General features: G+C 31.9%; 2 protein-coding genes across 5 annotated transcripts; both read right to left on the reverse strand.

The window, feature by feature from the left end:
• Positions 1-944: 944 nt before the first annotated feature.
• LOC109790369 (neurofilament light protein) lies at positions 945-4,626 on the reverse strand. Its single transcript, XM_020349507.3, has 3 exons — positions 3,613-4,626; positions 1,982-2,668; positions 945-1,678 (listed from the first exon to the last, which is right to left on the reverse strand). The coding sequence occupies exons 1-3, from the start codon at positions 4,579-4,581 to the stop codon at positions 1,094-1,096; spliced, it is 2,241 nt and encodes a 746-aa protein (XP_020205096.1). The 5' UTR covers positions 4,582-4,626; the 3' UTR covers positions 945-1,093.
• A 2,475-nt stretch (positions 4,627-7,101) lies between these two features.
• LOC109790367 (UDP-rhamnose/UDP-galactose transporter 2) lies at positions 7,102-12,106 on the reverse strand. Of its 4 annotated transcripts, none has more exons than XM_083066386.1 (6): positions 11,959-12,106; positions 11,544-11,733; positions 10,965-11,145; positions 8,743-8,943; positions 8,270-8,431; positions 7,102-7,765 (listed from the first exon to the last, which is right to left on the reverse strand). In XM_083066386.1, the coding sequence occupies exons 2-6, from the start codon at positions 11,627-11,629 to the stop codon at positions 7,406-7,408; spliced, it is 990 nt and encodes a 329-aa protein (XP_082922512.1). In that variant the 5' UTR covers positions 11,630-11,733; positions 11,959-12,106; the 3' UTR covers positions 7,102-7,405. The 4 variants fall into 4 exon arrangements, with proteins under 4 accessions (XP_082922512.1, XP_020205092.1, XP_082922511.1 ...); XM_020349503.3 differs by having other exon boundaries at positions 10,965-11,149; positions 11,959-12,105; XM_083066385.1 differs by having other exon boundaries at positions 11,544-12,060.
• Positions 12,107-15,970: the final 3,864 nt, after the last annotated feature.

Here is a 15,970-nt window from a genome sequence, read left to right on the forward strand (position 1 = left end):
GAGAAAGAAAAACACAAAAGTGAGAGTGAAGCAGAAGATGTGCAACAAATAGCCTTGCTAGTATCTTGCATGTGCTGCTGGTATTCTTCATAGTTTATGCTGTGTTGTTGATGGTTTTGGTTGAGATGAGGGCATGTCATGTCATGAACCTCGGACCCAACAATGATATTGCAATAAGCAAACCATTGCACACTTCATAATGCATGTGTCTAAAATGGTTTTAAAAAACAACAAAACTTTGGTTTATTTACTTTGTGTGTTATTCTTTAATTAAAATTAAAATTATACTTGAAAATTTAGTACTTAATAATCACCTTTGCAAAGTTTTATCCACATCAATGGCAACTTTTGCCATTTTCATTAGTCACGCAGTACTTCTGCGGTGACAAGAAACCTTCTGATGTTACAGTAACTATTCATCAACAAAGCTGAAGATATCCAAGTAATATCAATCAATATTATTTGGCCGAAAGCCTCAGTGACTTGCTCTTTCCCAAGTCAATAGGCTGGTTATGTGTGCTCGCAAGTATTTCTTAGTGATAGACAACATCGAAATGCTGATGGAGTTTTTGGATTGGTGAAATTATATACAATGAGAAAGGGGGGTAAATTAAAGAAAATGCCACAACCAAAAGTTCAAAATTGATTCTGAACGAAGCAAAACCAAGCTCACTATTACTTCAACCCCACCTTGCTTTTTCTCAATTGAAAGTAATTTTATTTTGAAAACCAACACCTTGCTTTGACTAGAATGAATGTGGTTCACCATGTTTCCACTACAAAACCAAACATGCACTCATGCGATCTACTATTGAAAATAAATACAATCCTCACAAGCAAAGTTGCTTATATCACTTTTTCTTGCTCTGAGTTCTTCCATTATATTTTTGGTCGGGATTTTGGATAGAAGCCCTCAAAAATTGAAAGAAAAAAAGAAGAGAAAATTGCACAAATCTCATACTCAGTTATCTTTAAAATGTAGAGAGCGTGAAGAGTAAAGACATGGTATTCCAACGGTTGGGCATTCATGTTGTACTTCAGTATTTCTGGTACTATATTAATCACCAAATCTATTGAAATCTTGTTTCAACAATCAGCCAGTAAATAGATGAAGTGACACAGCTAATTCTTCCAACTGCTTCTGATCAAGATACGATACAAGATCCATTGAAATTAAATGTCTTTGTAAATCAGTTAAGTCTTCCGCCTCAAATTTGTATGTTAATTGAAGTTTCTCAGCTTCACAGTCTGCCGCCTCAGCTTCAGCAAGTAGGAGGTTAGCTTCTTCCATGTCACCCATTTCTAGTGCGGCAGCTTTTTCAGCTCTAGCAGTAGCAGCTGTCAAAAGTAGCCTCTGGTATCCAACCATTGCCAACTCTTTTTCCTTCAATAAAATCATTCCCTCAGTCTCCTGTAATTTGTTAAGGATGTCTTTGATTTCTTCTTCAAGCTTCTCTAGATTTGATGTAGCTGTATCCATGCCTATCTGGATGCTCTCTTTCTCAACACATAGTGACTTTGCCTCCATAGCTATTCGTGCAGCTTCCTTGAAATTTCTTGCAGCAGTAGCAACTTTCTTTTCCGCTTCTAGTTCTGGGACTCTTTTATCTATGAAAATAATCCTCTGCTTGAAGGATGCTATATCTTGCTGGATGCTTGACTTTCTTGAAGATAGTTCCTGAAAACAGTGTAACCACATATGTGAACAAATAACTACTAAAAGAATTTTCTTTTGTGCAAAAAGAAATAGCAATAGGTCTTGCTTGTTTAGCTTGTGGATTTGATTACATGTGGAACCATTTATAGTATTTTCTCAACCTAATATATACTGAAGCAACATAGCTTGTGTATAACTTCAAATTTAAGGTTATTGCTTATTAGGTAGTGCACAGGTGCGGCATTGTGCTGGGAGTCTGAGATTACTTATCACATTTCAGCCATATACACAATTTAAAACACAAAAATCAGTACAAAATTTAACCTGCAACGAAGCTCTTGCATCAGAAACTGCCTGTTGAAACAATTTCACATCTCCATAAAGCTTTTCCTCATTTTTGGCAAGTGTCAGTTTGTCCTCCCTGGACTTCAATATAGACGACATCAAACTTCTTCTCAGTTTAACTATTTCACGGTATCCTTCAGCTTCTTCTGTAGAAATCCTAGCAAATTCCTCAAGTCTTGCTCTCATTTCTTCTTCCTTAATGAGAAAGTTATCAATTTCCTCCTTCTTTAGAGACAAAGTTTCAGTACCTAATTTCACTTGAGCAAGGACAGATTGCAATTTGCCATACTTGGCATCAATGCTTGACTGCATCTCCTTAAATCCAGAGACAGTTTTATTTATCTTATTCTCTACAGCTTCTAAATTAGAGTTGTTGTCTGCTATCTCCTTTTCTTTCTGTTTAACTAAAGCAAGAAGTTGTTCCAATTCACCCATTAACACATCCTTTCTTTTACAAAGGAACTCTTTTTCTCTTTTGTCATCCTGGATTGAATCTTCAATGGTATTATTCAATTCTAAACGAGCTTCATTCATAAAATGTGATTCAATCTCCAACTCCATCTTTTTAACCTCCAAGGCTTCGGATGATGAAAGCCATTGGTCTATTTCTTGTGAATACACTGATGTTGCTTTCTTGATGGCAGAATTTGCATTATTTAAAGCATTCTAGAAAAAGGAATACACACATTAGAAATTCTAATCATAACTTGATTGAGGAGCCTAAAGTTATAAGTAAACAAGGAGGTGCAAAATTGTACAAATAAAGTATGGATGGAGCTTAACAGCAGAAGCACAATCCTAAATCCTTCAAAGAGCGATGAAAGAAGATTATCTATTTTCTGTTAACAGGTTTTCAGGTAATGTTATTATAAGTAGAAGAACTAAAATACTTAAAGTAACCATTTGTATTATTTTAAGTATTGAACAGCTAACATTCCAAAGATCATATGACTACGAAGCAAGAACACCTCAAAAAGAGAGCTGTGGACACTCAGATAAAACATGACACTACAGAAAAAAAAAAGAGGGGGGGGGGGGGTGGAAATAATTGCAGTGTCCACATTTTATAGCCATTGGGTGAGACAGTGAGAGTAAAAGGAGAGGGAAAGCTGGAACTCTTAAATAAAATTGGACTTAAATTAAAATTCATCAATCACATCATTCACTTACATGAGTGTAAAGGGATACGAAAGTAGTTTATATAAATAGTTCGACACAACAAAGGATTTTGATCCCATCTTGGGTAGGGTATGGAGTTATAACAGGTACCATTTTATTCTTAAAATAAATGAGTTGATTTAGTGGGAGGGAGTTATACCTCCCAGGAAAAAAAAATTAATTGTAAGGGGATTTGAGAAAGTAATCAATTTTCTTGTAAAACATTGATTTAAATGGTGAAATCACTCACACCATGAAGATAAACGTCTAAAATCTGTAACATTACATTTGATTTTATTGATGGATTTATGTGAAGTTAGAAGGAAATGCAAAAGCAGAAAGATTTTTGTCTGAAATCTGTAACATAACATTTGATTTCATTTGATTGTCATGAAAGAGAAAATAAATGATGAAAGATGTGATAGTTGTGCATCCGACAATGTTTTACTAACCGTTGCATAATTGTCAAGTAAGATTGCGCATTGTTCCAATGCAGCTAACTGAGAGTCAAGGGCATGCTGCAATTTTAAATCTAAAGCATCGACAAAGGCATCCGCTTCTCTCAATGAATTGGTGAAAGCTTGTTTCTCCTTCTCGGCAGCAGAAAGGTTTTCGCTAACCTTTTCAGCCCTCTCGAAATCTTCAGCTTCGCAGGCTTCCTCCAACTGCTTTTCAAGCTCCAAGTGTTTGACGGAGGCAAGATTGGCATTCTCAGCAGTTTTTCTTCTATTCCTGATGGAATCCTTTCGGGCAGAAGAAGCAGATTTTACCTGTTGACTGGCATGGTTAAGCTTCTCATGTATGCTGGCCTTAATTTGCCGAAACTCTGCCTCAGAAAAGGCTGAATCGTCTTTCTGTTTCCGATTCTCATTCTTTGATTTGGAGGAGGATTCAGTAGATGGTTGGGTAACAGTAGCAGCATCAGCATCAGCATCGTCAGTGGCAGGGGTAATGGAGGGAAGGGTGTCCCGGACCCCAATAGCAGCATCCCCTAGGCTGCCACCATCAGAAATAGGTGTTTGAGGCAGATCGTTGGAAAAAAGTACGTCCCTACCGTATCCAATCCTCAAGCCAGATCGTTTTCTCCTTCTGGGGGCTTGACCCTGTCCCTGTATCGAGGAAGTTGGAGCGGTAGCAGATATAGATGCCTGCTGAGATTGGAGATCGTGCTCGACTTCACCTACTTCTATGTTTTGGAGGGGATCGACCACAAGTGTGAGGTCAGAGAATAGATTCTCGTCAAGGGGCTGTGATTGCGAACAAGTATCACTTTGACCGTATTGAAGAGAATCATCACTACCATTGTCTTTCTCTTGTCGGAGCTCTGCTTCAGTTTCGGCAGGGTTAAACAGTATCATCCCTTCAAAGAGCGAATCCACATCTTCGCCATCCAAAGTCATCGTCGGACTTGTTACTTCCATCACCGCACCTCCGATTTCTCAATTGTTCTTAAATTAATTCACTTTATATCCTTAGCCTGTCCCCATCCTATAAGCATAAAAACATCATCAATTATCTGTAATTTTTTTATAGGTTAAATTACTTTGTTGTTTTTAAAGTATTTGAGAAAGCTAATCAAAAAAAGTATTTCAAATATTTTAAGTAGTTCTCTAAATTAAGAGAGACAGAGACGTAGTAGGTTTTTGGAATTATTTATGAGTGTCTTGAACTTTGAAATTTAAAACTATCATAAAATAATAATTTATGAGAAATTTAAAAATTTTAGCTATTTAATTTTAATTTTAATGTTATTAATATTTTTTTTAATAAGTGGTTAGAAGACTTTTGTAACCAAAATCTTTGATCCTAATTTAGAAGATTCTCTTAGTTTTGATCTCTAAAGTGGTTCATCCAACAAGCATAAAAGAATTTCTTCCAATCTTCTTATGCAATGTGATTTACAAAATCATTTCAAAAGTAATTATAAATCGACTAAGATCCTTCCTTAATGATATGACGAGTCTCGTACAAAGCAGCTTTATCTTGAATAGGGTACTTTTGATAATGTTATTTTCTTCTATGAGATTATCCATTACATGTTTAAGTCTAAGAAGCACAAATGTGATGTTATGCTCAAGTTGGACTTAGAGAATGCCTATGATTTAGTGGATTGGAACTTTTTATGCCAAACTTAGAGGCTTTTCTGATTCTTAGAGAGGTTTGTTTTTCTAATTATGCATGGTATTTGTTCTACCTCCAATTTGCTACTTCGAAACGAAAGCAAATCAAAATTCTTTCACTCCCAAACATGGATTACGTTAGGGAAAATTGTTCTCTCCCTAACTCTTTGTTTTGTGTATAGAACAATTAGGTGATTTAATTTCTTCGAAAGTGTCACCTGGCAAGTGGAAGTCTATACAAACGTCTAAGGGGGCCCAAAACTCACACCTTTTTTTTACAAATGATGTCCTCATTTTCACCAAATCGAAGACTTCACAAGCTTAGCTTGTAATAAAGGTATTGAATGATTTCTGCTAGCTCTCAAGTATGAGGGTCAATGTGGAAAAATCTCAGGCTTATGCCTCTAAAAGAGTGACAAGGGTGAAGGAGAAAATTCTCAATGTGAGCAATATTTTCTATACTAATCATATTAAGAGATGTTTGAGATTTAATTTACTTTAAGGTCAGACCAAGAAAGGAAACTATGCTTATACATAGAAAGGGTGTCAGTCAAATTGGTAACTTGGAAGGATACATTACTAAACAAATCAGGGAGAATGACGCTAGTTAATGTTATTTTGTTAGCCATTTGAACATACCATATGCAAATTGATTGGCTGCCACAACATACATGTGACTTTCTAAACAAAACTAATTGCAAATTCATTTGAAAAGGGGGGTACAGATCACAACATGCATTTGGTAGGTTGGCAAAGGATCACTAGATCTCAAAACATGAGCAGACAAGGTGTGCAATCGACCTGGAACCAAAATGTGGCCTTACTAGGCAAACTCGTTTGGGGGATATTACAAGGGAGCCACAAATTGTGGGTTCATCTCTTGATAAGTTGCTATGTACAACATGGGCACCTTTTCAATACTTCCAAGAAAGCTAATTTACCAATGTGGAACACTATCATGAGGGTTTTATCAATCTTGGAAGCTAATAGTTCAAAAATACGGTGTGGAGACAAAAGTGTGTGGTTCGAACCTTAGATTTGCAAAGAGTTCATTTGTAGAAAAGTCCCATATATTATTATTTCATGACATCATTTATGTATATCATATTTAAATTTTAATTTCCAACCATAAAAAATTCCTACTCGTGATTAATATGTTTTTAATTCCTGAACAATTTTTTATTTTTACAAATTTTAGTCTCTAAACTTTTTTTTAGTTTCCACTTTTAGTTCTTAAATTTTTTCTCCTATCAATGTTTTGCTCTCAAATGTCAAAAAAAAAAAAAGTTGTTGAACAAAACTTTTAGGGACCAAAACTCAAAAAACCTTGTTTAAGTACTAAAATAAATAAAAAAAATTGACAAATGTTCAAGAATTAAAAGTATATTTAATCTAAATTATGAAATAGTGAGAAATTTTAATGGATAATAATTAAAATCTAATGCACCAATGAAGATATGGAAAAACAACTAAGATTGACCTAGTAGTGGGAGATTAAGATAGTATATACATAATTTTGTTTGAACTTTGTGTTGTCAATGTATTTATGATAAATTAAAAAAAGATGATACGAAATAGTAATTTAATTTGACTGTCTAAATATGAAAATATAAAAAATATCTTGAAATTTCAAATATCTAAATAGAGACTTATAACCCCAAGATCTAAATTATATAAAATATAAAAATATAAAGAAACTTAATTATAATTTTTTAAGTTTAGAGACGTAAGTCAAAAATTCTAATCAACAAAATGACGTATTAAACCTTAAAAAAAGAAAAGAAAGGAAAAGATCCGAACTTAATTTATATAAAACAGAAATTGCAAGAGGGGATTGATATCGCTTTTCATTTGCGTACACATTATACATCTTAATGGGGCCATCACGTTGTTCATCTAACAATTTTCTCAGGCCAAATAAATAACCTCAACAACAAAAGTAATAAATCAAACTAATAAAGAAGCATTGCTGATGAACGGGAACACAAGTTCTAAAACTGGATCCGTGCCAGGGTAAGCAGATAGAAATGTGACTAGAAAAAAGGAACAAACCAAATGAAAGCAATACACAGTATAATTGCCGGCATTCATTTCTCATCAATTTAACCACCAAATCCGGGTCAATCTATCCTTGAGCCTCACCAAGTTCAACATCCTTCAGAGGACTCTTTTCTACTCCATCCTTCAATAGTCTAATTTCTTCTTCCGTCAGGCTGTTTTTCGCGTGAGGAAGGATCTTTGCATTTGACTGCTTTTCAGCCTCAACAGCCCAACTGTAAATTACCATGCCAACAACTGCGATAACCATTCCCATGATATTCTTGAAAGTTAGCTCTGAATCAAATAGCAGCCATCCCAACGTCAGAACACATACTGTTTTCATGTGGCCTAAAACCTGGAAGGAAACAGCTGAAAAGCGCCCAATGCAAAGGTATTGGCTCACATTGCAAAATACAGCTAGCGAGCATGAAAGAAGAATACATAACTGCAGAGGTCAAAGAAAAAATTTAAAAGAATAACCCAACATTAGTTGTATAATTAAAGATAAATACTTACATAATATGACAGATGTTTGGATACAAATAAGGTTTCACATCGATAAAATAAAGAAAAAAATAACAACTTATAAAACACATATATACTTCAATGATATAGAGACATTTTTGATGATAACCAAAAATAAAACCGTGAAAATTTAAGCCCAAAGCAGACAATATCAGCAGTGTCATAACCACAGATTCGATGACAATCAATAAGTTATAACTAAAAAAAAGTGATAAATGATCATATGATATACAAAAACAGATTCCGCTATATGAAAGGTTAGGTCGAACAGATAATATCTCATCATTATGGAATTGTGTGTAAAATAACCTTATAAAAATAACGAAATTATAATCCTCCTCTTATAAATATAAATATTTTCTAGATAAATACTATAAAATAATCCTAACAACAAACTAGTGTCAATAGGGGAAAAGGAACTTACAATGGCACCAGAAGACATCTTATAGTTCGTTATCAATTTGCCACTGAGGTAGTAATCCACAAATGGACCAAGAATGAGAAGAAAAAGGGCTTGAATGGGAGCAGTTTTACTCAGCAATTCAAAAGATCCAATCGAATATTTCTTTTGAAGGGAACCTATTGACTGTTACAAAAAAAGGCAAGAAAAAGACTCAGTTAAAAAAGAATAAATCCCACAAACATAACGAATAAATAATAGCATATACAACAAGTGATCATTTACAGGCGAAAGACAGGTCATTATTAGACCTTAGAAGGGAAAAAAAATGATGCTTAGTCGTGATTCTAAATCTAATGAAGTTCTGTCTAGAACTCACCTAGAATTGCACCAATTCATAATATATAAAATGACAGGTGAAAAGGAAACTACAACAGAAATAGCAATGAATTATATATCACCAGCATATTGGAGAAGAGACATTAAACAATACTTACAATTTGCTGTAAAGATGTTGACAAAACTGCTAAACAGGCACACATGAAACCTTTGAGGTTAACTTTTACATCAGTTACAGTGCAAACGCCAACACCAATAACCACAACCACCACTGACAATTTCACTTCCCTTGAGTAGTGCTTATTGTGGAGGATCCATTCCATCACACAAACCACAGGAATCATGCTCAGTTTTGATATCTGACCATATATAACCAGAAAATTAACAACTGAAAAGCAACGATGAAAATTCAGTGAAGACATGAGAAGGCAACTATCATTTATGATACATTGATACATTAAAAGTGATTCATGGGAATGGACAAATGAGTCTGAAAACAATGTGACACAGCCAACACCTCCTAATATACAAGAATTGATATATAATTACAGTAACTCCCACTTGCTCCTCTAAAATGAAAAGTTGAGCACAATCTAAGGAAGTATTTGGCCCAACTTTTTTTTAGTTTTTCTTGGAGAAGTTCGACCAAACACATTTAGAGGAAAAATCTTTAGAAGTTAAGGAACTTATATTTTATAAAAGAATAGGAGAGAAGTATATTTATATATATATATATATGAAAAAGAAAACTAAATGAAGGATCTTATAAAAATAAGTTGCACACCTTAGCTTCCCTCTCCCTCTCATTCTAAACTAATCACAATGGCATAATAGTAGATAAGCAACTTGACACCATACAGTAACAAATGGCATAGAAGTAGATAACAACTTGTTGGAATACAATTAAAATCTCACATTGTTAGAACAAAAGGATAGACATGAATTTATAAACACAGTCTCTATTAGAATAAAACCTTTTGGAAGATGATCAAAAGTAAAATCATAAGAACTTAGGTTTAAAGTGGCCAATATCTTACTAATGTGAAACATGTATGTGTGTATCAACCCCCAGTACACAACAAGTGGTATCAAAGCCAATGGTGATCAATTAGACAAGTATGATGGTTGTTTGAGGAGAGAATTGTTAGGATACAATCAAAGTCCAAGATCGTTAAAACAAAAGGATGAACATGGTTTTATAAACACATAAAATCTTCATTGATAAGAAGCTTTTTAGGAAATGATCAAAAACAAAACCATGAAGACATAAGTTCAAAGTGAACAATATCTTATTAATGTAGAGATATGTTTGAGTGTGAATATCCTGGTGCACAACACAACTCTATATACATGCTGGCAGCACAGTATGTAGGTCCTTATGGAGAACGACTCACAACCAGATGCTCCAACTCACAGCCCAAGACTGCTGGCTCTTCCCAATCACCCACTCAAACAAAGCCAAGAGTAGCTCCCTCTCATTACAAAGGCACAAACACTTTGTCATTCATTCAATACTCTTTCGAGCATTATCTTTATTCTCGATGTTAACTTGGGCATTAGAGTGGGACCTGGGAGTTAATTGTCCATCTCTTCCTCGCAAATGCTAAGCATACCTAGACCTGACCCTACTCCATGCCAAGCACAATAGGTCTACATCTAAAAGAGCATTAGAAGATAGATTTTATTTTTAGGCTACCACAAATTTTTTGTCATACAAAAGTTGCATTATTATTCCTGACACAACAATAAGTATCTCTTTAGATAGTCATACTTCAAGGGTTGACATTAGTACTTATAGCTGCAGATAGTTAAATGGAAAACCAATGGGCATCAGGTAAACTAAAGGTGAAATTCCTCATTTTAACTTTTCAATTAACTATGCAAGTCAATCAAAATTCCAAACATAGCAACACTACTAGCAATTAAATGCTTCAATATGGAATTCATATCATCAGACTTTTTAGGTTGGCTATTAAGAATGGATCCATAAACCCGAAATTTCTAGTTGTATGTAGTGTTTAATTGTTTTTATCAAAAGCTCTTTAATTTCACAATGCAACAAAATATAAAGTATACATATACAATTCAACATTACGAGCATCTGACTGAACCATAGGTTAGGCAGGTACGCTTTATTACAACTTCTAGCATGAAATGCTTCAAAATAATTGCCTTGGTGCATGCTTGGCAAAATGGTATGACTATGATGGATGATGGTCTGGATTATATGCATGCACAACTTAAGGAAGAAGGATGGGAATTTTAAAAAGACTATTGGATGAAATTCTTAACAAGAAAGAAAATTAAAGTTTAACTGTCCAAGCCATGAACATGATATGTGATATTCCTATGGGCAGAAAGGCCCGTAATAAGACCATACTTGGTAGAATCCAACGGAGTTGAGCATGAGACTAAAGTTCATCCCCGTGATAGACATATTGGCAACCAATGAGAACCAAATAAGCTCCCACATAGGAACATACTTTGACGCTGAGTAACCGGTAGCATTTGACACCAGGCCAACGAGAGCAGTAACGGCAAAGTGGAACCCAGTTAATGAACTGGCTGGAAAAAATTAAGAAAAGATAAGACAAGTTATGAGAAGAAACTTTCGTAAGCAATATAACATTAAAAGTTTGCACATAATACTAATAGCGTTTAATTGTCATATCAGAAATCATCATTCTTAATAATAACAAGCAACAATAAAATAAACAACGGTCATTGTCAAGTATCAACTAAATGTTTTTCGAAAATGGAAAATATCTTAAAAAGATCAGTAAATATCATGGATCGTGACTGACAGAGGAGATACAGAACCATAAAAATGGCCGCATCGTAGTAAGTGAAATAGAAAGATACGACAGAATACATATAATGTCGAATAATTTAGAGATCTATCGCTCTCAGTCTCAGATCCAAACACAGAGAAATAAAAGCTGAGAAGTGAGAAGCTAACCAAAGCCGAAAGCATAGCCAGTGTTGGACATAAGCTGTTTGTTGGCCATAATAATTCCGACGGAGCTGACAACGTTCATGGCCCATGCCCCCACATCAGATATCGAAGACGATTTCTTCTCGCTTTCCATCTTCTATTTCAGACTCTAGATCTGAGAGGTGAAATGGTAACCGCTTTACGGACACTAGATCTGAGGAAAAATAGCACTACACAAATATGATACCCCGTAGCCACAGATTTGCAAAGGAAGAGAAAGGAGACTCAATCTGTAAATGTAAAGTACACAAGTTCGCTTTTCCGAATTTAAATTCAATCCGAAGGGTTATGCTGGCTTTAATTGTGCGCGACTGGGATGAGCTCAAATTATATCAGAAGGGGAAAAAATAAAAAATAAAAAAGGAAAGCCGGGGAGGACCGTTTCGCGCTTCCACTCTGCTGATCGCAGCTCTGCGCCTCTGTCTCTCTCCTCCCACAACACTTCCTTCTTGCTCCTCTTTCACATGATTGTCTCCTAATATGTCCTAACTAAAATTTAAAATTAAGTAAATATTTTCCTTTTTTTTTTTAACGCCAGTTTTCATTTTTTAAGACATGTAAGCACATGCGTGGGAATTGGGAATCATCCCCAAAAAAACATGTGATTTTAATTTTTTTAAATATTAAAAATAATGGTATCAATTTAAAATCTTGAAATTTTTAAAAAATAATTTAGTACTAATTTTTTTAAATCCAAATTACAAAAAACCATTTAGTATTTTTCTTGAAACCATTTCGAGATAAGAGAAACATGAATGATAAAAAAATCATTCGATATTTCAAAGTTAAAAACTAAAAACTAAATTATGTTATATTGTTATATGTTTTTCTTAGCTTTCTCATAGCTAGCAAGATTCTCTCATTCTGATACATGTAACTTAATATATGAGAAATGATGTAACTTCATATATAAGATAATATCGTCAAAATGAGAAATGTTGTGACTTGATTCACAATTTTGAATCAGACATGGACTTTTCAACCTATATAAATTAAAAAAAATGTTTAAAATAATTTTTTTTTAAATTATTTATCAAAATAAATATATTCTGCCAGACGCACGAAAGAAGCAAAACGAAGGGGAAGTGTGCATTCAAGCAAAATGTGAGGCAGACGCAACATATATACCACACTCCTTGCCATGTTGTCAGAAAAGCGAACAGAAAAAAAATCATCTCATTTAACTATTTTTATGAAATAAAAATGGAAATTAATAGAGAAATTTATCCTAAATATTATTAATTATTACTCCTTAATTTTATAATAAGTGTCCCATCAAAAACAAAATGTACCAAATTAAATGTCATATCAATACAATATTAATGACCACTTTTTCAACTATACCCCCAATAATATACCCCCAATAATATTGAAATTAATCACTTATACACTGTCAGTATAAAGTTTTTTTACACTGACAACTAATTATATCTTTTACTTGTATCATGTCACTGTTAGAAGTAAATGTGTTTACAGTGATATGGCACAATTAAAAGATATAATTGGTTGCCACCAGTGTAAAAAAAAAATACACTGACAATATATAGGTGATTAACTCATAATATTGCATAGAAAGATGTTTATGTGTTGCATCATTTCTACTACAGAAGATTAATAATGAGGTTAAATTTGTAAAATTATTATTCTCTTTCATATATTTATTAATTTTTCTTTATTTGTATAAAATAACATGGAACGACACTTATTATGGGACAGATAAAATTTTTATGTCATGTGCTTAATATCATGTCACAACTAATGTTACAACTTTAACAATTAATTGATAAATAATTGACAACGGTATTAAGTCAAAAGATGATATTGGATCTCTTATATCATATATACAAAATTTTATATTAATTCAAGATGTCTTGGTACCTCATTCTTAAATAATAAAATTGAAGAAATATAAATATTTCAAAATATACTAAAATATAAACACTTTTATTACTTTTAAATTGTTGTTCAATTTTTAACAAATTTGATATACACATACAAGGTGACATAAAGTTATAATTCAATAGGTTGACTGACAAAATTCACATTTGATATAAAGTTATTAAATAATATAATAGTTGATAAAAGTTATACAATTGTCTAAACCCTCCTCATTAAGTGGTTTAGACTCGTTAAATGCATGATTTCTATTCTTGGTCAACAAGTTAAACTAACCAATACAAGCCAAGTCGGATAACATTTTTGTCTTAATAGTTTCTTTTACTTCCTCTTATTTATTTTCTATTAACGTTAATTGTATTGTGATTCCATGATAAAAATTACTTTGAAGTGATTTTATTTATTTATTTGAAGTTACCTTATATTGTTCAATTACAACGATATTATGGTTAATTTTAAAATTGGGATTGTCACCATTAATGAGTTTTGGTTGTTCTTTTTCTACAGTAAAGGGCAATGTCAGTGTCAAAGGCACTAATAATTTGGGTATATAGAATGTTTGAATTTTGATTAACATGAACACATCATTTTTCTTTAAAAGAGATAAAAAGAAGTTTAATAATCAAAAGTAGAAAATCTTCTTCGAGGATCACTTATTGTGCTTGTAGAAGTAGGTAAAACTATATATATCAAAAACTTTTGTGAAAGTTACTAAGGTGTCCTAATTATAAGGTATATAGTTTTGATTTTAGGTTCTATCGTAAGTGTTTTTTAATTTTTTGTTATTATTTTTTATTTGGATTCTTGATGCAAATGGTATGAAATTGTGGGTACTTTTAATATATTTAAACAAAAAAAATTTAACACTATAAATGTCACGTCGAAGTGGTATTTGCTACTTCACACAACACAAACAAATTTAATGAAAAATAATGGTTGAGGTTAAAAAGGAAGAGAAAAACTATGTATATGTATAAGACTAAAAGAGACATTTTAAATTATATAGAGTAAAAGAAGAAAAAGTTTGTGGAGAAAAAGACAAACACTAAAAGGAAGGGTTGAATAATGTTTATAAAAAACTTACACTTTTTAAAACAATGAACTAATAACATAAACCACAAAGAGAACATTACAAAGGGTCAAGAAATTGAACATATAATTTTATACTAGTTTGTCTCAACCACCGAGATTATGTTCATTCTCAGTCCAACTAGATTGAGTTCTATTATCTTTATCAAAGATACACATATTCTTTTCCAAAGTCAATTTTGGCTCAACCCTAGTATTCATATCAAATTTTGTTAAAATTGAAGAACAATTTGAAAGTAATCAAATTGTTCATATTTTTTTGTATATTTTAAAACATATATTATCAATTTTTGAATATATAAATGAGATATCATATCATTTTTGATTAATATAAAATTTTGCACATATGATTTAAAAGTAAAGTACTTTCAATTCACTAATAAATATTAAAATATCATAATTTAATAAAAACTATTGAACAATATAATAATTGATAAAAGTTACACCGGTATCATTTGATTTCTCCCTAATATATATATATATATATATGGTTTAGGATTTATATACAATTATTATATCATTCAATAACTTTATATAAAAAATACATCCAACCATTCAATCATAAGTTTATATCACTTTAAAAATGTATGTAAAATTTTGTTAAAATTAAACAATAATAAAAAGACAATCAAACAATTCATATTTTAGTATAATTAAAAATATATATAATACGCTAATTTTAACCTATATAAATGGGATATCAAACAATTTTAAATTAATATAAAACTTTGTATATATGATTTATGAGAAAAAAAAACTTTTAATCTAATGATAAATTTTTAAAAATAATCATTTAATTAAAAATTATTATACAATGTAATAATTAATAAAAATTATATTGATATTATTTGATCTTTCTCTTTACTCCAAGATTACATGTGTGTATCCACTTACTTAGTAGCTTCACTTATTAACCTATGCTCTCCATTAGATTTCAATTATTAAATTAAAAAATTTTAATACATAAATAAAATTAAAAATTATTTATTACTTCATTTCATTAGTTTAAATTGACGAATAATCATACAAATATTTTATACATTAATTAAAATTTATAGGCTTAAATATATTTTTAGTCCCTCAAATTTAAGACAAATTTATTTTTGGTCCCTCAAATTTAAAACTATTATTTTTAGTTCCTATAATTTTCAAAAATCTTGTTTTAGTTCCTTAGGTCACCAATAACATATTTAAAAGTGACTAATTAAGACAATTATGTAATATCAACCGGATTTAATGTGATATTTTCACTAATAAGGACACCAATAGATAGATTTTATGCAATAATATTTGATAAATTTCTTAACAAAATTTGAATATAAGGATTAAAATAATTTTTTTTGAAATTACAGGGACTAAAACTAACAATTTTAAATTTGAAGGACCAAAAACAGATTTACCCTAAA

The sequence above is a fragment of the Cajanus cajan genome, chromosome 11 (assembly GCF_000230855.2).
Source record: "Cajanus cajan strain Asha chromosome 11, NIPB_CcT2T_4, whole genome shotgun sequence".
NCBI classification, from domain to species: Eukaryota; Viridiplantae; Streptophyta; class Magnoliopsida; order Fabales; family Fabaceae; genus Cajanus; species Cajanus cajan.